The sequence below is a fragment of the Peromyscus eremicus genome, chromosome 15, assembly GCF_949786415.1.
Source record: "Peromyscus eremicus chromosome 15, PerEre_H2_v1, whole genome shotgun sequence".
Classification (NCBI taxonomy): domain Eukaryota; kingdom Metazoa; phylum Chordata; class Mammalia; order Rodentia; family Cricetidae; genus Peromyscus; species Peromyscus eremicus.
Genome location: NC_081431.1, coordinates 10,667,522 through 10,689,043, shown reverse-complemented (window position 1 = coordinate 10,689,043; position 21,522 = coordinate 10,667,522). Strand labels below are relative to the sequence as shown.

The 21,522-nt window shown below is 40.6% G+C and overlaps 1 protein-coding gene and 2 long non-coding RNA genes across 6 annotated transcripts in view; 2 read left to right on the top strand and 1 right to left on the bottom strand.

Moving 5' to 3' along the window:
* Mark1 (microtubule affinity regulating kinase 1) overlaps positions 1-21,522 on the bottom strand; it is a 112,630-nt gene that overhangs the window by 27,702 nt on the left and 63,406 nt on the right. For 2 of the 4 annotated variants that reach the window (XM_059281002.1, XM_059281003.1), the window contains exons 4-9: positions 16,468-16,516; positions 14,363-14,428; positions 9,863-9,933; positions 4,658-4,714; positions 1,085-1,321; positions 881-1,000 (exon numbers count right to left, since the gene is read on the bottom strand). In XM_059281002.1, the coding sequence (XP_059136985.1) occupies positions 881-1,000; positions 1,085-1,321; positions 4,658-4,714; positions 9,863-9,933; positions 14,363-14,428; positions 16,468-16,516 (600 nt within the window). Of the gene's footprint in view, positions 1-880; positions 1,001-1,084; positions 1,322-4,657; positions 4,715-9,862; positions 9,934-14,362; positions 14,429-16,467; positions 16,517-18,622; positions 18,773-21,522 lie in introns of those variants that run through there. The other 2 variants (XM_059281005.1, XM_059281004.1) reach the window with 2 other exon arrangements.
* LOC131925621 (uncharacterized) lies at positions 8-10,526 on the top strand. The gene is made up of 3 exons (XR_009383308.1): positions 8-222; positions 6,476-6,644; positions 10,342-10,526. It is a non-coding gene; the product is annotated as an uncharacterized LOC131925621 (long non-coding RNA).
* LOC131925622 (uncharacterized) lies at positions 18,294-20,258 on the top strand. Its single transcript, XR_009383309.1, has 2 exons — positions 18,294-18,789; positions 20,010-20,258. It is a non-coding gene; the product is annotated as an uncharacterized LOC131925622 (long non-coding RNA).

Below are 21,522 nucleotides of genomic sequence, written 5' to 3'. Positions count from 1 at the left end.
CAGTTAGGACATGCAAAACAGTATGAACGGAATGTGTGTGGGCAACAGCAGTGTGCTGAATGAAAAGTGCCTGTCCCAGTATACTCTGCTCATATGTCTGTAAATTTTCTGTACTGATGAGAAGTTTCTGTTACAGATTTTGACTTCACATGATTTCAGATGACGTGAAGAATTAACTGGATTAGAATTTCACAATCATTTTCAACAACCTTCAAATATCTGGTCAGTCTTAACTAACATAAAGGTTTTTGTTTTGGATCAGGTAGTTTCTGACACAGGATAGGTTTATCCCCTTCAAAAGTCAACTTTGGTGGAGGCGCAAAGGTGGTTAATCCCAACACTCAGAAGGCAGAGGCAGGCAGATCGCTGAGTTGGGGGCCAGCCTGGTCTACAGAGTGAGTCCACAGCCAGGACTATATACAGAGAAACCCTGTCTTGGGGCGGGGGTGGGGTGGGGTGTCAACTTTGTCTTCATTGTGTCAGGTTTTTTTTTTGTTTTTTTTTTTTTTTTTGGTTTTTCGAGACAGGGTTTCTCTGTGTAGCTTTGCGCCTTTCCTGGAACTCACTTGGTAGCCCAGGCTGGCCTTGAACTCACAGAGATCCGCCTGCCTCTGCCTCCCAAGTGCTGGGATTAAAGGCATGCGCCGCCACCACCATCCGGCCCATTGTGTCAGTTTTAATAAGTCACCAAAGAACCAAGAAGAAACATGCCTTTGGAGAGACCTACTATGTTTTGTGACTAAAGAACGGTCACTTCCTGATGCTGAAAAAGGAAGTTACACACTGGGAACTGTGCTCTGCAACAACCTGGGGAACCACCGGCACCTGCGGAATCCAGGCTGTGTGCTGAGCATGCACCCGGAACACACAGCACACTCACCTCTAAGCTGCCCCTCTTTATGGGATTGAGTACTAACAGTTTCTTCAGGAGATTCTCACAGTCCGTGGACATGTAGAAGGGAATGCGGTATTTCCCCCGGAGGACTCGCTCCCGCAGTTCCTTTGACAAAGAAGGAAAGTATTTGTAAGTAGCAGTTGACATTACAGCTCTTGGATAAGGGCTTCAGCACCAAATGGCAGGTACCTTTAGATTCTGGCCATCAAAAGGCAGGGAGCCACTGACCAGCGTGTAGAGAATGACGCCCAGACTCCACACATCCACTTCCGGCCCATCGTACTTCTTGCCTTGGAAAAGCTCCGGGGCAGCGTAAGGCGGGCTTCCACAGAATGTGTCCAGTTTGTTCCCCACTGTGAATTCATTGCTAAAACCAAAGTCAGCAATTTTAATATTCATATCAGCATCAAGGAGAAGGTTTTCAGCCTAAGAAGAAAATAATAAAAAGGACAATGTAAAAAGCATACATGAAATAAAAATGTCTGCTGTACTTCTTTCAGATTCTAAGCTTGCTAGTGCATGCCTCTCATTTAAAAACGTAACATCAAATTCTGTAGTGCATAGCTATCCAAATGACATCTGTGGAAGACTGAATTTTAACACTTGAAAAGGAAAGCTCATAGGAACTATTTAAGAAAGGTTATTTTAAACACATTTCCTCCACAGTTTATTTTAAATGTTTTTAACTTAATGGGAAGAGGCGTCTTGGAACTGTACCTTAACAGAACCTATTCTAAAGATTACACATGGAAATCACCACTTTGCCTTCAACTGAAGCCAAGACTAGCCAGATGAGGACCATCGTAACAGGTAGTTGATGGCAGGCTCCAGGGCATGTCTAAATGACGGCCTGCCAGGGCTCTGTGGTCTCTTTACTCAGTCCTCTGACTTGTCTTACAGAACACTCCCCAACAAAGCACTGTTCAGTGAAAGGGAACAAGCGGACACTTTGGCTACGGCAGGGTTCCTTTTCAGCAGTGGTTGCTGTTCTAAGAGTAGACTCCTGTCTAGTCACGCTCTATAGGAAACAAGGACTCTGCTCCCATGTTTGAGAGGCTTTTCCTAAAATTCTAAAACAATCACCCAAAGATAAACATGGAAATGTCTTCTATAAATGCAAGCAATTTAATGAAGACTTGCTTCTTGGTGCATGCTTCATTTCAAATTCCATTTTCAATTGATGAACAGACTCATGAAGTTATGGGCTGGTTTGTAGATTGCTTGGTCAGAGTGCAAACAGGAGTAGAATTTGACCAAGATGAAAATGAGAGACCCTTGTGCTTCACTGGAGGGCCCATCACATGTCTCTTCCTTCTCCAGGTCCTCCCTCCATTTTTCCCCCTTTAGGGTTCTAGCTTACCTCAGATGGTGTGAAAAGTATGACTACAATAGTGGCTAGTATAACTGTCAACTTGATAGTCTAGAGTCACACCTGTGAGGACACTGGCCAGGGCCATGCACATGCCTATAATCTCAGCCTGGGGAAACTGAGGCAGGAGATTGCAAGTTCCAGGTCAGCCTGGGCTAGCTACATGGTGGGACCCTGTTTCAAAACCCCTCACCCTCCCCTCAAGAAAACAAAACAAAAACCAACCAACTAGTCAACAAATAAAAGTGGACACAGAAACTATGAAAATGAATGAATCTGGGAGAGTTACATTAAATCAACATTTATGGACAGAGCAACAACAACAGAAAAAAGTCTAAGTCTCCTTGGTCATCTGTAGTAAGGTAGACTTTCCCACTTCCTCCACAACAGTCTAAATGGGAACCTAAGTAACCACACTGCCTTCGAAGACACCAGCATACAGTGCTGAGGTCTCAGTCCAGGGATATATGGGAACCTTCTCTCCACTGGACTGGACTGAACACATATTGCTGAACAAACAAAGAAATAGGGTAAGCACCCACTCTTTTTCTTTGTAGAAATGTTTTTCCCCTAAAACTCCCGAGAAAGGAATAGATACAGAAATATTTGGAGCAGTAAACAGGTCAGAAGAATGGAACCAAACACAATTAGATTGCTGACCACCATGTAAAGCAATAATATATTTACACAGAATCCAGGTTTGATGCCAGGAATGGATAAAGGCAAAGGGAAATGTTAAAAAGAAAAACAGAAGTAAGATGTGGGAGAATGAAGGAGCGGAGGAGAAAGAGGAGGAGGAGAAGGAGGAGGAAGAGAAGGAGAAGGAAGAGGAGGGAGAAGAGGAGGAGAAGGAGGAGGGAGATGAGAAGAAGGAGGAGGGAGAGGAGGAAAAGGAGGAGGAGGGAGATGAGAAGAAGGAGGAGGAGAAGGAGGAGGGAGAGAAGCAGGAGGAGAAGGAGGAGGGGGGGGAGGAGGATGAGAAGGAGGAGGAAGGGGGGAGAAGGAGGAGGGAGGGGGGAAGAAGAAGAGAAGGAGGGAGGGAGGGGGAGGAGGAGGAGGAAGGGGGAGGAGGAGGAGGGAGGGGGAGGAGGAGGAGGAAGGGGGAGGAGGAGAAGGGGAGGGAGGGGGGAGGGGGGAGGAGGAGAAGGGGAGGGAGGGGGGGAGGAGGAGGAGGAGAAGGAGGAGGAGGAGGAGGAGACAGAGACAGAAACACAACTGAAGCCTATGCTTTTGAGGCTTGTTAGACTGTAACCATTTCTACCACACACTTTATTCCAGAGTAGACTAGTTTATCTGCATCTCAAACATTTACTTCTATTGCTGTGATAAACACCACGAAAGGAAAGGGTTTATTTGGCTTCCATGTCCCCAGTCACAGTCCACTGAGGGAAGTCAGGGTGGGAGCTCAAATCAGGAACCTGGAGACAGGACTAAGCAGAGGCCATGGAGGGCCATGCTCACTGGCTTGCTCCTCATGGCTCAGCCTGCTTTTTTATACAACCCAGGACCACCTGGCCAGTAGTGGCACCACCCACAGTGGGCTGGGCCCTCCCACATCGACCATTCCTCAAGAAAATGCCCCCAGGCTTGCCTACAATCCAGTCTCATGGAGACATTTCTCAACTGAGGATCCCTCTTCCCAAAAGACTCTAGTTTGTGTCAGGCTGACAGAAAGCTAACCGACACATGAAAACATTAAAAACTTTTCTCATTTTGAACTTCGGTGCTGAGAAAAGACCCTGGTTCTTATGTGGAGCAAACATATATTTGTGACTTGTGCTTTGACATTACTTCTGTCTAGATGAGCCCTTGGGACATTTTCAGGTGAGGACAGAATTCCAAATTTATCTATTTAAAGTATGCTAGTTAACAATCAAGTCTTCTAACTTTGGCGTTAGACAATGCCATGTCCACATTTTCATGTGCTGGGTGAACACAGTGCCTTTCATAAGCTATGGTGACAATTCTATAAAACCACCACATTCTGTGCCTGAAATGCTGGGTAACTGAAGAGGTGGCCCTAATTGACTATGACAAATTTTAAGGGTGTGCATGGCGCTATGGGTGGAGTCCAGAGGAGGATGTCTAGTGTCCTCTGTATCACCCTCTGCTTCATTCTCTTAAGACAGAATCACTCACTGAACCTGACACTGGTGTTTTCAGCTAGGCTGGCTGGCCAGTGAGCTCCCAGGGTCTACCAGTTTCTGCCTCCAAATGCTGGCGTTATAGGCATGCACAGCCCTAGCACGTTGTATTAAGTATGTGTTGGGAATTTACAATCGGATCCTCATGCTTGCCAAGAAAGTATTCTTATTCATCATGCCATCTCCCTAGCTCCCTTATTATTACATACTTTCATAACTAAGATTTTAATTTTCAAAGTAGCAGCTTACCTTAAGATCACGGTGAACAATGCATTTCTGATGACAATACTGTACAGCAGATACAATCTGAAATAAATATTTGGATAAAAGTAAAAATTATTTTACAGTTAAATATTTGATTTTCATAATTATCATTTTCAATTTGATAAAGTACTAACTTTGATTTAAAAATAATAGCAATTTCATGATTAGTTTAGAAAACTATGCTTATTAAAGAGATGGAAGTTTTAAATATGGGAAGTAATATTTTCTTGGGAACACATACTTTGATTTTTCTTTTGGTCAACATCCACGGAAATCCTCTATACTCATTAAATTTCTCTGTTTACATGAGTCAAAGTATGTAATTTGTGGTTGACAACAAGGGTTTACTTCAGTGTTGAAAGAGGGCTTTGGCACATGTAAACCAGCATTCAAGATAGCTGGCTGGAGCTAAAACACAATGTATTTGGGAATTACATCACATTTGTTCAAGGCACATTTCCTTAGTTTATCAAGAACTAATCAGTGAAGTATTTAACAACATCTCATATTTTCTGCTCAAATATAAAGAAATAGGAAAAATCTAACCCTCAAGAGAAAACAAATAATCAATAAATGAGATACAAGTTAATCTTACATTTGCCCTTAATTCAGCTGGACAAATTACTGTGCACTGCATATACATTTTGCAGCCAGAGCCAGTGTGTAGGACTCTGGGGATAAGGGCCAGAGAGGGAAGTGTCCAACAATGGAAAGGCCTTGAATACAAACAAGAAATAGATTATAAGCTTTTCTGTGATAATCTTTAAAAGAAAGTGTTAGTGATAAAGAGCTACCTTGTACATGTAATTATATCTGGTGCCTAAAAGGATGGTCATTTTAGTGCAGGGCAGTGGGGTCAGTTAAATGTGGATCCAATATGGATGTGGGTTAGCTATTCACAAGTGCAGACAGGAAGGAGATTTCCCAAAGTCTAAAGGTGGTATGAAGTATGGTGGTGTTAACAGGAATGAGGGGAAAGGAATTCAAAGTAGAGTGAAAGTTGCATTTCAGTGCTAGAAAAATATTAAATGTATGTTAAAATGGTTCAAAGACAAGACATAAATTTGAAAAAAAACAAAACCATCAATACACAATGAGTAAATAATTAATTAAATTCCTTTGATTCCGGTCAGTTTATTGAGTACCTGCCATGTGCTTGTTCCTAGGGAGTACAGAAACGAACATCACATGAGTATTTCCCTTCGGAGCTCACACGTCCATTAAGAAGGGAAAGTCTTACAGTAACTGTAACACAAGGGAGACTCACAGAAGCAGAGGGACAAAGAAGTCAGAGATCATGGAAACATGTGATTTTCACCAGAAATGCTTCTTGGACATGTGCCCTTTGCTTGAGGGTGTCCTTGAAGGACAGGAACAATTGAGGATTTTGGCAAGGGAGAGTGAGGGTAAAGGATGAGATACACTATTTGATTAGGGTACATGATATATTCATAAAGCCGAAGGAATGAAGCTTTGAGAGACAGCTTGGTGAAAGTCCCTGGATTCCATACTGAGCAAATACTGCAGTCACTAAATGTTGGGGCCAGATGTCAATGCCATGAGCATCTTCAGTATGAGTCCCTACGCACAGCAGAACAGAACAATAAACATTTGTAAGATTCTGGAGCATCGTGCTTCAAAGTTCTAACACTTGATTTTCACTAATTTATGCCTGCTAGTCACAGGATCTATTTGCATGCATATTTTACTAGATATACTATGTTGGTAACAGTGTTCAGGGTGCCAGGCTACTTCTCTATGCTGTCTGACAGAAATTTGCTGGTAACATGGCTGTCTTTATAGGTCACATACTGTACAACACAGTGAAGGTGTGCTATGGTGATATGGCTACCAAGTGTGACCAGAGGCCATGAGTTCACACCTGACGGGATGGTCTCTAGGCAAACAGTTCATCGACATTTATGGAATAAGAATCCTCCTAAGCTCCAAAGCTCTAACAACGAAAGCTAAGGTAAGAGAATGCCGCACGAAGCACACATTCTTCCCACAGAAGTGACCTCTGAGCTAGTGTTTCAACAGGACATCTACGGTGTTACCACACGCACCTAGCAAGGAACCATGTCTGACATAAAAGAAGTTTGGCTTCTAATTCACCATATGAACCCATAAGCCCATGTTTCATCAGACTGGCCTACAGTAGACTCTGCCACCTGAGAACATCCCATGGGCAGGATGCAGGGACTTCTCTACAACCCTTCCATTGTGGACCTCGAGAACAGGATTTACAAGCAGACCTCAGGCTCCACAACTGTTGTTGGGGGTAGTGTTGCAATGACATACATGGGTCAGGAATTCCTATTCTCTAAGAAGTAGCCTTGACCTTGGAATCAATACCATAATTTTGAAAATAAGCGTTATTTTCATTTCATATAAATAGGTGTTTTGCTGCATTTATGTCTGTGTGCCACATATGTGCAAGGCTCACAGAGGTCAGAAAGGGCATGCTACCCCCTGGAACTGGAGATTCAGATGATTGTGAGCTACCATATGGGTGCTGGGAACTGAACCAGGTCCCCCAGAAGAGCAGGAAGCACGCTTAACTGCTAAGCCCTAACACCATGGTGTGTGTGTGTGCATTTGCATACCCTCACAGCTTATGGAATACAGAGATACTGTACTGGCAATGGTTGCTAAAATGGTCTTAAACTGTGTATTGTTTTTAGCATACCAATAGCAGAGTCAAAGGCATGAATCTATATATCCTTGTTAATGTAGTTCATTCTTTCACTGTTAATATAAAAATCATAAATACAAGTAAATACACATCTTTTTTGGCTAGGGCTAAAGATCTTAACCTACCCCCTGCCCTGCTCCCATTCAGCACAATGGTTGACTGCACACTTGGACAACACAAAGCCTTTCACCAGGTACAACTTCCTATACTCGCCATGCTTTAGCAAGTAAGTAAAACCAGCAGGCTAAAAAGAAAAAGGGTAAATGGAAATCATCTTTTAAAATATACACGAAGATCCCAAAGGGAACATGCGTCACCAACTGGAATTTTCTTTCTCATCTGCTACTAGCAACGACTGACAAGGAGGGAGATAATTGGACTGCCCGACCTGATAGCAAGGAATTCCACTCCAGGCTAGGGAGGAATTTAATGGGAAGGGGCCCAGCACAGGCCAGGCTTCATGTTGTTTCCCTCATTACCAGTTGTTTCCACAGCCACTGTTTATTTTGTTTTTAAAGGGAAGGAACCAAATTTATTCCGTAGAGTAGTTAGCTCCCTGCAGCAGGAGGATCTTGAAAATTAACTGTCCTAGACCCACTGTTCTTTGGATTCATTTCTCCCGTGACATGTGCACTGAGGTTAGAGGACACCTTTCAGGAGTCAGTTCCGCCCTCCTGCATATGGTTCCTGAGGACTAAACTCAGGTTGTCCTGGTTGGTGGCAAGTGCCTTTGTTCCCTCAGCCATCTCACAGGCCCATCCACTATTATGAGTAACTATAGGAATCTACCTGAATAACAGAAACTTATAAGACAAAGTTACTACACAATCACTTTGGAAGGTCAGGTCAAAAAGTGAAGCAGGTTCACTCTTGATGAGGGTCACTCTGTTTAATGAATTAGCCTCCATGGAAAGCTATCACAGAGGAAGACCTTATGGAAACTTTCATTGCTCAAACAGACTGATTACAGAGTAGTTTGTTTGTTTTCTCAAGACAGGGTTCTCTGTGTAGCCCTGGCTGTTCTGGATCTCAATCCATAGACCAGGCTGGCCTTGAACTCACAGAGATCCTTCACACTCTGCCTGCTGAGGGCTCAGATTATAGGCATGTGTCACTACTGCCCAGCTTACAGAATGTTTTTAAGTGCAGAATCAGTGTAATGTTCATGATGAGGAGCTAAATTACTTTAAAATAAAAATTCCTAATTCACTAAGGGCAAGTCTAGGATATATCGCTGAAGCTTTACTTCAGTACATTTTATGGATAATTCACAATTCACTAGTCATTTCTATAGTAATTTATAAAGTTTATTTTTTTCAGCCTAGTTGTCCAACAACAGATGAATAGTTAATGAAAGTTTGGTTTATAAAAAATGGAATACTATCAAAATGTAAAAAAATAACAATTCACAGTAAAATGGATGGACCTAGAATGCATAAAATTAAGTGAGGTCACACAATCTAAGAAAACCCCCTTGTTCTTTCTTCACATTCAGAATCTAACCAGTAATAGATACACACACATATGCATGCAAACAAATAGTGTTTATCTTTATACAAAGAACAAGAAAGCTAAATATCAGGGACGGGGAAGAGCTGAATGCAGGTGTTGGACATGAGTTTGAAAGGGAAAATAAAGATAATTGTTTTTCTAGCTCTAACTCTGTCATGGCATTTTCATTTTTGGTGGTGGGTAAGTACATAAAATATATCCAACAGGGAAAGTCTAGAAATCCAATGTGAAGCGCCCCGGCTTCTGTTCTGAACAGCTCCTCTAACTGTATAGAAGTTCACTGAGATGTACGAATTTCGGGTCTAGTCGATTTTAGTGTGCAATTTTTTTATATACAAATGTTTTTCAAATAAATTATGTAAAAAAAGTACACTTAATGCAGTTGCAAAAATTAAAAGTAAAATTCTAAATGTGTTTTTTAAAGAAATCACCCTCCCTCACTGCATCCTTTCTCCAGTAAGTTACATGGATGCTGAACTGGAAAATATCTCACGACCACCTCCCACCACACTTGCACTTCCCTTCCATGTGTGGCTAGATAAAACTGACCATATTCTTTAAGCCTGAAATGAATTTTAAAACCAACATATATTTAATATCAAAGAAAATAATAACTTCTTTAACAAACATGTAATGCACACATAAAGCGAACAGGGCTTGATAGCAATCTCTGGCCACATCAAAGGATTGGGCATTAATTTCTTCTCTGTCTCAGTCTGGTCTGAGTTTTCCAGATTCAAAGGTAAACACTGAGTCTAACTTATAAAATGTTACCGCTCATGGCCATCTCAAAATAACCACCTGCAACTATTTGAAAGTGAAATTCAAAGAAAATGGGTTTTTCAGGAATTTTCCATTCTTAAAAAGTGTAAGAAAGGAGAATTTTCTTTGAAAATCCCATGTACTCTCAAAGTTGTGTGACTCTGTCCATTGCACATCACTAAAACCATCAGCAGAACAAAGGTGAAAACCACTTTCCATACCTGCCTAAATTTTGCACGGGCCTCTTTCTCTTTCATTCTTCCGTGGGCAACTAAGTAATCAAATACTTCACCTGAATCAGAAAGGTAGAGCAGGCAATAAATACACATTGATTTTGGTTAGCAATATATGCAATGCCAAGTTTTGGCCTTACCTTTCAAGAACCACTTGGTCTACCATTTTCTGCTATTTAGACAAGTCACAAACTAACACAGGAATAGAAAAAAATTACATGTGGAATTGAGAATCTGTAGCAATTTATGATTTAGAAAAACTCTTAAAAATAACCAAGAAGATGTGTTCTCCACAAGTTACATGAAATACAGTCAACTCTTTATTATCCATTCCAATAATGAGAAACCACAGGGCAGTCACATGCTTTCTCTTAAATTCCATGACATAGTCTGGTCCAACTCCATCATTCTCCTCTGTACTGTATGCTGACCATGCTTATTCACATGTCCTCATATTATCTTGACAGTGAACCACAAACGACAGCCTGGTCTGCATTCTGCCACCCCATATGACCTGCGGGCTGTCTCAACCCCATCGCAGCCACATCATATATGCACCTTTATCTCCACGACAGAACACAGAGTGGACATGCAGCAAATATGTGCTGAACTCATTAACAGTAAATAGATGGTGCTGAAATTTTCTATTGAACCTATGTATCTATATCTCTATATAAGTTTTAAAATTTTTCTCTAGTCTGTAATAGTTTAGAAAAATTAATATTAAGTTAAAATCTTGAACTGTTTCTTTAGTATAAGGGAGAAACTTATTTTCTGTGTCCTTATCAGCTGCACAATGCAGACATATATGTAGAGTAACAACTTATTGGATGGCTTAAAAGCTTACACAGTACTATGTACTGTACTATACCATACTATACTATATACTATACTACACTATACTATACTATAGCCAAACTACAGTCTCAGGGTATGTATCCTGTGTAGCCTATACTTAGTGGGTACTTAATGCTAGGGGACATTTAGCAGGACTTTTTAACCCCATGAAGATTCTGTGTCTAATCAGAATCTACTTAGGCTGCTGTGAGGACTACATGAAACAAAGCATGTGCTTGGCACAGTGGCATAGAGTACTCAATAAATAACACTTGTATTTAAGTACACAGATATATGACATATATGCAAATTATCCTTAGGATATAAGTAAAATATTAAAAATCAAATATGTAATGGATGCATGTTGATGAAACTAACACATCTACAATGCCAAACACGGTTATTTTGTGAAGTGAGTGACAGATGGGATGATGAGAACAAGAAATGAATGGATGCTCTAGTTGGCTCATCAGAGTAGGTGCTTCTGGATATGTGTCAATGGTTGTTAACTCTAGTTAGCCCATCACAGCATTAACTCTAGACACCTGAGTTTAGGCTGGAAAGATGAACAGAAGAGTTCAAATATCAAACATCTGGTTCTCCTCTTGGACTGTGCCAGGAAATTCACACCCTGATACTGCACACCTCAGTCTTTCCCCTATCAGCACCTGCCGATGCTGTGCTTCACCAATTACAACGTAATCTTGAGGGCTGACTCTGTGTATGTATTCTCAGTACCTAGAAAATCACCCTGTAGGCATTTCTAAGTATTATTTACATAACCAAAGGGAAGAATAAATACTGTGTTAGAGGAGCCCCAACACCTACTTTAACAGGCTTCTTTCAATTAACCATGATTCAGAAAAACCATAGAGGACCCCCCTGGCTTTTTAATCCTCACTCCATCATTAGTCAATCAGTCTCCTGACCAATACCTGGCAAAGTGGCAGCAGTCTGACTCAGGTGTTCATTAGTGTGCAGATCATATTCTATCTGAAACTACATGGAGATTTCAGAGGGAAAATTCAATGTTTTATTTCCCTGACTTGCCTTGCCACTAATAGATTTAAAATGCCAAAAAAAGATTTTAGATGCACTGCCAAAGAACCACGGTTATTCTTATTAACAGAGTCATTGCTTTGTATGACTCAAAGAAAGCAGGTCTGAGTTGGGTTTCATTTTCTCTCTGTGTGGTGGTTTGAATAGGCATGGCCCCCATCGACTCAAGTGTTTGAATGCTTGGCCCATAGGGAGTGGCACTCTTAGGAGGTGTGGCCTTGGTGGAGGAAGTGTGTCACTGTGGAGGTGGGCTCTGAGGTCTCAGATATGATCAAGCCGTGTCCAGTATGTCAGTCTTCACTTCTGCTGCCTGTAGATCAGGATGTAGAACCCTCAGCTCCTTCTCCAGCACCACGTCTGCCTGCACACTGCCATGTCTCACCATGATGTTAATGGACTAAACCTCTGAAACTGTAAGCAAGCCCCAATTTAACGTTTTTCCTTTATAAGCATTGCTGTGGTCATGGTGTCTCTTCACAGCAATAGAAACCCTAACTAATACACTCTGTTTCTGCCCCGCCTCCAATACATCAATCTATTTCTCTACACTACTCCTCACTGCCCCTCCAGATGTCCTACCCTGCCCTCAGCACCAACAGAGAGTCGACTGTACTTGTTATCAACAGTTGAATCAGCTCATACATGCAGAGCCTTGTGGTGAATCTGTATAAAGCAGAAAGGTAGCCACTGGCCTTTAGAGGCCTATCATTTCTTATATCAAAGCATGTCTAACTCTTTTCCCTAAATTTTATTACTGCAATGTAGAAAAAAAAAAACCAAAATAAATGAATTTTACTGAACTAAAAGTAATAATCAGGGCTCCTATCCTGACAGGATAGAATTGTATGGAAATATAACTAAAGGAGAGAAAAACAATTCACTATGTAGCACTTACAAGTTTTATTCTAGATCTGCATTTTATGCACATTTTACACAGTTCCCTGGTATGTCAAAGATCTACACTGATGGGCTGATGCAGTTCTGCGGCAGAGCACTTGCCCAGCATGAGGGTCCCATGCTCAGTCCCCAGCACCACCAAAGACAAAGGAACAAATCAGGAAACAAACGAAAAACTACACTGAAATATTTTCAGGGCAGAAAAACGTTCTGAAAAAAGCAAATTTACTAAAATATTTAATCTGCAAAACAACTTAAAAGCAATTACACATGCTCAGTATTTAAAATAAAAAGCTTGGAAATACGAGAAGCCTTATTAAAATGTGTTTTCTAGATGCCACAGACAAAACAAATCTTTACTCCAGTTTATGGAAGACCTGCATTGCCACACAGACCCTCAGCCTTCACAATGGAGAGGCTCTATATAAGTTCAATGCAACGTTTTCCTGTCAATGAGTAAAAACCTAGTCAATCCGCAAAGTAATTCCAGTCTTCTTATTTTTCAATTGCTTAAGTTCTTTATACTTTTTTTTTTTTTTTTGAGACAGGGTTTCTCTGTGTAGTTTTGGAGCCTTTCCTGGAACTCACTCTGTAGTCCAGGCTGACCTCAAACTCATAGAGATCCACCTGCTTCTGCCTTCCAAGTGCTGGGATTAAAGGCGTGTGTCACCACTGCCCAGCAGTTCTTTGTACTTTTAAAGCATGTCCTTTAAATATTTTGTTTCTACTTTTTCAATGATGTAACTCCTTGAGATGTAATCTAAGAAGTCCTAATGGAATAATAATTTGAATCAAGTATCTCTTATTTAAGGGAAAGTGCAGGAGAGAAAAGTGATTTTCTATTATTTAATCAACACTAAATAAAAAAATCAGCCCTCTTGGGACCCTGCAATAGTCAAAGTACATGCTGTATTCTCTATTATATGCTGTATTCTCTATTATATGCTGTATTCTCTATTATATGCTGTATTCTCTATTATATGCTATATTCTCTATTATATGCTGTATTCTCTATTATATGCTATATTCTCTATTATATGCTGTATTCTCTATTATATGCTGTATTCTCTATTATATGCTGTATTCTCTATTATATGCTGTATTCTCTATTATATACTGTATTCTCTATTATATGCTGTATTCTCTATTATATGCTGTATTCTCTATTATACGCTGTATTCTCTATCACACATGGGCTCTGCCACTTCCCACCAACTCAACCCAATTTACAGAACTTACAGACAACAGTTACTTAAATCCAAACATTCATGGATTATCTTGGCAATGCATATATATTGAAGATCTGTTATATGTGAGCAGTCAGTTAAATAAATATCTGATGAAGAGTAAGCTTTCACTATATACTTTATTAAATATACTCTGTACTCCTGCACTACAAATCAAGTATGTTATTTTAATATTTAAATCAGCAAATTAAAACATTCAAAAGATGACAAATTTTAAAAAGTCCCTAGGTAATGTATTTAAATAAGCCAAAAGTTTTATTTATACTGTAGGCTCAGCAGGTCTTGGAAAGCAAACATTGAATTTTCATTAAGAGGTAATTAAAGATATGTTAATAAAACTATAGATTACAATAATGATGAAGGTATAAATGTTATAATGAACTGCCAAGCACCATCAATTCTATGTCCTATCAAACATGACATGTTTTCTGAGCCCATTTATTCTTACCCCCACTTGCGTATTCCATGACTAAGTAGAGTGTCTTCTCTGTTTCAATCACTTCAAACAGTTTCACTGAAAAAAGAAGAAATATAACTGTTGTGGAATATTTGTTTACACTGCAAAGGTGTGTTTTTGCCAAGGTGTCTTCTGATTGGTTTAATAAAGAGCTAAATGCCAATAGCTAGGCAGGAAGAGGTTAGGCGGGACTTCTGGGGACAGAGAAGGACCCTGGCAAGAAAGGAGGAGACTTGAGGAGTCACAGAGAGGAAACAGGAGGTACACGATAGAAGACAAGTAACGCCACATGCTAGAATGTAGATTAAGCCGGGCAGTAGTGGCGCACGCCTTTAATCCAGCACTCGGGAGGTAGAGGCAGGTGGATCTCTGTGAGTTCGAGGCCAGCCTGGGCTACCGAGTGAGTTCCAGGAAAGGTGCAAAGCTACAAAGAGAAACCCCCATCTCAAAAAAAAAAAAAAAAAAAAAAAAAAAAAAAAAAAGAAAAAGAATGTAGATTAATATAAATGGGTTAATGTAGGTTATAAGAGCTGGTTAGGAACAAGCCTAAGCTACAGGCTGAGTTTTCATAATTTATAAGAAGACTCTGTGTCATTATTTGGGAGCTGGCTGGCAGGACAGAGGAAGACTTACTACATATAACTCTATAACTGACAGCATAAAATGGGTGTTCTTTCTGCAGACCTTAGGCAACAGTGAGAATATTAGAACACTTGCTAAACTGAGTAATTCTAACTTCAAAATAAATAAAATAAAAAAAATCATTCAAGAGTCATTACTTCTATGCAAGGAAACTACTTACACCTTATCATAAAGTGATCTGGAGTCAACTTATGAGTTGAAGCAGTCAGTTTTTGAGAAGAAAAAGCCATAACCTTTTCTAGTTAGAATAAGATAATAGAAAGAGAAATCTTGCCAGGTGATGGTGGTGCACACCTTTAATCCCAGCACTTGGGAGGCAGAGGCAGAGGCAGAGGCAGGTGAAGTTCTGTGAACCAGGTCTGTCAGAGTTACAGAGTTACAAAGATATTGTCTCAAAAACCAAAACCAAAACGAGAGAGAGAGAGAGAGAGAGAGAGAGAGAGACAGAGACAGAGACAGAGACAGAGACACAGAGAGAGAGAGACACAGAGAGAAAGCGAGAGAGACACAGAGAGAGAGCGACAGAGACAGAAAACGCTTAAAATCAGAAAGAGTTTTCATGAGTGCTTAGAAAGAGGGGGCAACATTAAGTTCTCATGAAGTGTTAATGTTTGGTATTAAACAAAACCTACATTTATGTAATATTAAAAAAAGTCTAGTAAAAATAGTACTAGACTTACACAGGGGAAATTATTCACCAAGAAGGATCACAGGCTAGGTGTCGGTGGCACACACCTTTAATCCCAGCACTTGGGAGGCAGAGCCAGGCAGATCTCTGTGAGTTCAAGGCCAGCCTGGGCTACAGAGCGAGATCCAGGACAGGCACCAAAAATACACAGGGAAACTCTGTCTCAAAAAAACAAAACAATACAAACAAAACAAAAGATCACATTAACGGCTACATACAGAGAAAATCTTTAAAGATGCAAGATACAATCTTTTTAAAGAGGTAGATTAAAAATAATTCTTTTACTCCTTAGAATCAAGTGATTTTATATAACATATATCTGATCAATAAGTTTATTTGTAAAGGGGGGTAAAGTCAAAACTTACTAAAACAAATCAGTAAAATTGAAATTAACGCCTTATTTTCTTCAAAATACAAAACTATCTTGCCTGCCAACACTACATTAAACTCAAATGTTAATAGTACAATATATGTAATTCTTCTCTATTAAGAGCTGATGACATGTAAGCTCTGATGTAACAAGGAGCTAGAAATCGCTGTGTGTGCATGAACCCCAGCTGTACTCAGTGTGGTGTCACAGGAGAGGCACCAGCAGCAGAGGGCAGCCCAGGACCTCCAGGACTGTGTTACCCCACCAAGTGTCCCCTCCCCGAGTGCTCACTTTTCTCTTTTTATAGAGAGAGTGCAACAGTAAAACCATACACATCCAAATGCCCTTCCATGAGGGGAAACACGCTGTCACTAACCACACATAGAGATTTCATACCTATGTTAGGATGGTTCAGTATCTTCATTATTCGTACTTCTCGAAACAACTGTTAAAAAAAGATAAGACATATTCCTGTTTAAAGAACAGAAAATTCAAGCAGAAGCCAACTGAAATCCATCTAAAGACTACCTTGCGTACAAGGTTGCCTGCCGACTCAGGCAGAGAACTAAGCACAGACCTTCCCCTCGGTTCCACCCCTGCAAAATGAACCATGGCACTCAGCCTCTGTATTAGTTTCATGGAGACCTGGCTTCTCACAGAACTTGGATGAGATGAATAGAGTGGTCTGTCTCTCTTTGGTGACATGAAGCTATACATAAGGGAACATACATTTTCTTCAACAACTCTGAATGGCCAGAAACAGGAAAAGACTATGGAAGTGACACTAATGATACTTCACGAGGTCTGGTCACTAGAAACAAGCATCCGGGGAGTGGGGAGGGGGGGGGTGTCAGGGTCTGATTCCTTAAAGTTATCTCTTTTGGCTGACCCAACACTTTGTGAAAGATTCAGAAGCACTTTTAAATAGACTTGTAGAATAATATAAAATAATAAAAATAGTTAGGCACAGTGGCACATGCCCATAATCCAAGAACTTAAAGGCTAAGGCAAGAAGACAATGAGTTCAAGATAAGATACACAGTGAGACTCTGTCTTGAGATATGGAAAAGGAGAAAAAGGAGAAGAAAGGGGAAGACTATTATTTAGGATTTATTTATTTATTTATTTTTGAGTTCAAGGCCAGCCTGGTCTACAGAGTGAGTTCAAGGACAACCAGAGCTACACAGAGAAACCCTCCTATCTTGAAAAACAAAAACAAAAAAAGATTCATTTGTTTTTATTTATGTGTTTTGCCTGCATGCATGCATGTGCACAGCATTGTACAGGGCCCACGAAGGCCAGAAGAGGGCATCAGATCCCTGGAACTGGAGTGACAGATGGTTGTGAACACCAGGTGGGTGCTGATGCTCTTAACCACTGAACCATCATCTCTCTAGCCCCAAAGGACTATTAAACATGTTAAATAAAACAAAATACCACGAACGTTAAATTTTTCTTTCTCCTTCACTTTAAAAATCTATATGGGCCATTTTTTCAAAGTATGATTTGTCAGGTAGTAACATGGCTACCGTGGATAAGAGTGCCTGCTGTCAATTTTGATGACCTGAGTTCAATCTTTAGTCCCCACATGGTAGAAGGAAAGAACTTCCTCCTACAAATTGTCCTCTGACTTCCATATACACACCATGACACACATGCACACATATACAAATAAATAAAATGTTTAAAAAAATCATGACATATAAAAAAAGAGCACAATTTGGTATCTTCTCCTTTACATTGGCTACATAAATGTTAGAGCCAAAACCAAAATCAAACATTTGTTTAAGAAAACAGGAGGACCAAGAATTGGCAACATTAAAAAAAAATCTGGCCGGGCGGTGGTGGCGCACGCCTTTAATCCCAGCACTTGGGAGACAGAGCCAGGCGGATCTTTGTGAGTTCGAGGCCAGCCTGGTCTACAGAGCGAGATCCAGGAAAGGCGCAAAGCTACACAGAGAAACCCTGTCTCGAAAAACAAAAAAAATAAATAAAAAACAAAAAAACAAACAAACAAACAAAAAATCTGTTAAGACATGTTTTGTAAGAATAAAATCTAAAATTAGTGTAACCACAAGTGATGTTTCTCTAATGATCTATTAACAGCCTAAGAGAGCATGAAAAGATACTCAACATAATTAGTCATTAGGGGAATAAAACTCGAATCTACGGTGAGAACACCTGACACTCATTAGGATGACCAATGTTGTATAGCACAGGACAAGACAGAACAAACCTGAAGATAGCGTTAGATGGAGAGAGCTTAGAACTCTTTGGTATTGCTGACGGCTGTGTCAGATGAGAGGATACTACGGAAAATGACAGTCCCATGGAAAACAGTATTCCCAAAGGAGCTTAAAAAGAGTCACCATATAATCTGTAGACTGTACACCTGAGAGAATTGAAAGCGAAGGTTCAAACAGATGAGTGGATAAACACAATGTGATAACACAGAAAGCAAGTACAACACACAACATGGAGGAGCCTTGAAGGTATATCGAATGAAACAAACTAGTTACAGAAGACCAAATACTACATGACTATGACTCACAAGAGGTAGTTCAATTCATGAATACATCATGCAGCGCAGTGCTGCCAAGGGCCAGTAGGATGGCTGTGGTTAGGCTTCAGTTGGGGACTATGTCAATTTCTCTGGAGGTGGACACAATGTAATGACAGTTGGTGCCACCCAACTGTAGATCAACAGTGAGTGAAACAGTAAATGTTAGTTTGTTTTGTTTTTTGTTTTTTTGAGACAGGGTCTCTGTTGTGGAATCTTATTTTAAGATATGTTACAATTCATTCCATTTATGCTGTGGAATATTTGTATAATGATGCAAAATGTGTTGCATTCTTTTATGTTGCATTTGTTTAACTCTGTGAAGCTGTGTTACTTTGCCTGTCTAAAATACCTGATTGGTCTAATAAAGAACTGAATGACCAATAGCAAGGCAGGAGAAAGGGCTGGCAGGCAGAGAGAATAAACAAAAGGAGAAAAAGAGAGAAGAAGAGATCAAGGAGTAAGACAAGGAGGAGAGAAGGAGGCTGGGGCCAGCCACCCAGCCACCCAGTCAGCTACGGAATAAGATACACAGAAGTAAGAAAAGTACAAGCCCAGAGGCAAAAGATAGATGGGGTAATTTAAGAAAAGCTGGCTAGAAACAAGCTTAGCTAAGGCTGGGCATTCATGAGAAAGAATAAGCCTCCATGATGATTTATTTGAGAGCTGGGTGGTGGGCCCCCCAAAAGAGCACAAAGCCAAAAGGGTAAAGAGACAACCAACAACAGGTCTCACTGTGTAGCTGACTGTCCTGGAATTCACTGTGTACACCAGTCTGGCCTCGAACTCACAGTGATCCACCTGCCTCTGTCTCCCAAGTGCTGGGATTAAAGGCATGCACTACCACACCTAGCTTTAAATTTTAGTTTGTGGTCATATCACATATTAACAAAATGAAATACAATAAAAATACATCCCAACTGAACAACCACTGATGTTTAGATGGCAACAAAAAAGTTTACCCTAGATATCTTTAATAATTCCTATACATGATCAAAGAAGCATATAAGCCTTGTGTTGTGTGTGTGACGTCTATAATACTTAACATTTAATAATTAAAAATTACAAGTAAGTAAATAGATAAAATGCAAGTTCACTATGTTCAAGACTGCCTTGCCTGACTAAAGAGTGTTTTTGAAGCCTGACCTCTCGGTGATGTTCAACACACTTGAGATCCTACAGCACAGGCTCCTGTCCAGCCAACTCTTTGTTCCTGTCTCTCTGACTGCTCAGTTTTCTGCGAAGTCCTCTTCCTGGGTTTTAACCCCTAACCCCCCCCCCCCCATTCAATGTGCTCTTCCCAAGGGCTTCATGATGCTTCAAATACCATCAGTTTGCTGCTGACTCTGAACTCATTCAGAATTTGGTTGTCCCACAGGAACTCAAACCCAACACACAGCAGTGCACATCACAAGTATTTCCCAATGCCTTCAGCCACCTCTCAGGACAGCCTTGTCAGGACACCCTTGCTTCAAGCTAGACTTCCCTCCAGTGTCCAGCATTCTTCTGCTTCCTGGAACTGCCGGGTGCTGTCATGATCAGCACCAGAACAAGCTTTCTGAATGGAATCAACATTTTCCTACCTTTTTGTTACTGAAGGGCACATAGTAAACTTACTGAAGTAAAATTTTAAGCTACATTTTTTTTTTCAAGCCAGCACTCATGGTCTCCAGAGTACCTGCTAGCATGACAGCTCATACCATATAACATGATCATGGGACCAAGATCCCTTTACCTCCCCACATGCTACTATCTGAAAAGTCTGAGGTCTTGCCCATCATCTGGGAAAGGAATAACAGAAGTGAATGCTGACTGACAGGCAGGCACTGCTGGGGAGTGCCTTGGAGTCTGTCCAACACAATTACATTTTATATAAACCAATGAGTCATGTATTTGTAATAAAATAAAGTGGATAATTTGAAAATACCAGATATAAGTTGCTAATGAAACTGCAAGGTGTGGGTTAAGTAAGTGTAAATGACTAAAATTAAATATAGGATTTTATTGGCAGATTGTTTCCTGACTGTCATTATAATTTCCTTTCATGAAATGGAACACAACTAGGAACAGTAACAAATCTATTTTGACTTTATGAATGTAATTCATGTTAGATAATGTACAGTTCTAACCACAAAACTTAAGCTACAGAAAAAAATGTTCATCCTACATTGGACAAAGAATGTACATTTATGCATTTAATTTAAATGTTAAATCCCCTCCCCCTCTAAGACAGGGTTTCACTGTGTAGCCCTGGCTGTCCTGGAACTCATTCTGTAGATCAGGCTGGCCTTGAACTCAGAGATCTGCCTCCCTCTGCCTCCTGAGTGCTAAGATTAAAGGCATGTAACACCACTACTCAGCCTAAATTTTGTATCATTTTAAAGTTGTTCTTCTCTCTAACCTACTCTTCTACACCACAGGGGAGTTGCTGCCCTGCTCTAACTGGCACAGGCCCTGCCTGTGTCCTGAGGGACAGGTTCATGAGCTATGGCATAAGCAGGATCCCTGGGCTCCTTGACTTTATCTCCTCTTCATTCTTGAGACAGTGTGCCAAGTCACAAAACAGAACAACACTGCCACACAGAGAACACTTGTTACTCTTAATAAACCATTGCCAAGTCAGTTTCCTTAGAAGTAAACTGGCTATGATGTATGTCAAAGTGAGGGAAGCAGATTAATTATTTTATGTGTTGAATATGTTTTTATGTGCAGCATGTGTGTGCAGGGTCCCATGGGAGCCAGAAGAGGGCGTCTGACTCCTTGAGATTGCAGTTACAGGGAGTTGCGAGTGGCCCACTAGGAGCGGTGCTGGGAACCAAACGCTAGTGCTCTGCAAGGGCCGCAGGGGCTTTCCTCGAGCCCTTCAAGAGATTCCTCTACAGCAAGGAGTT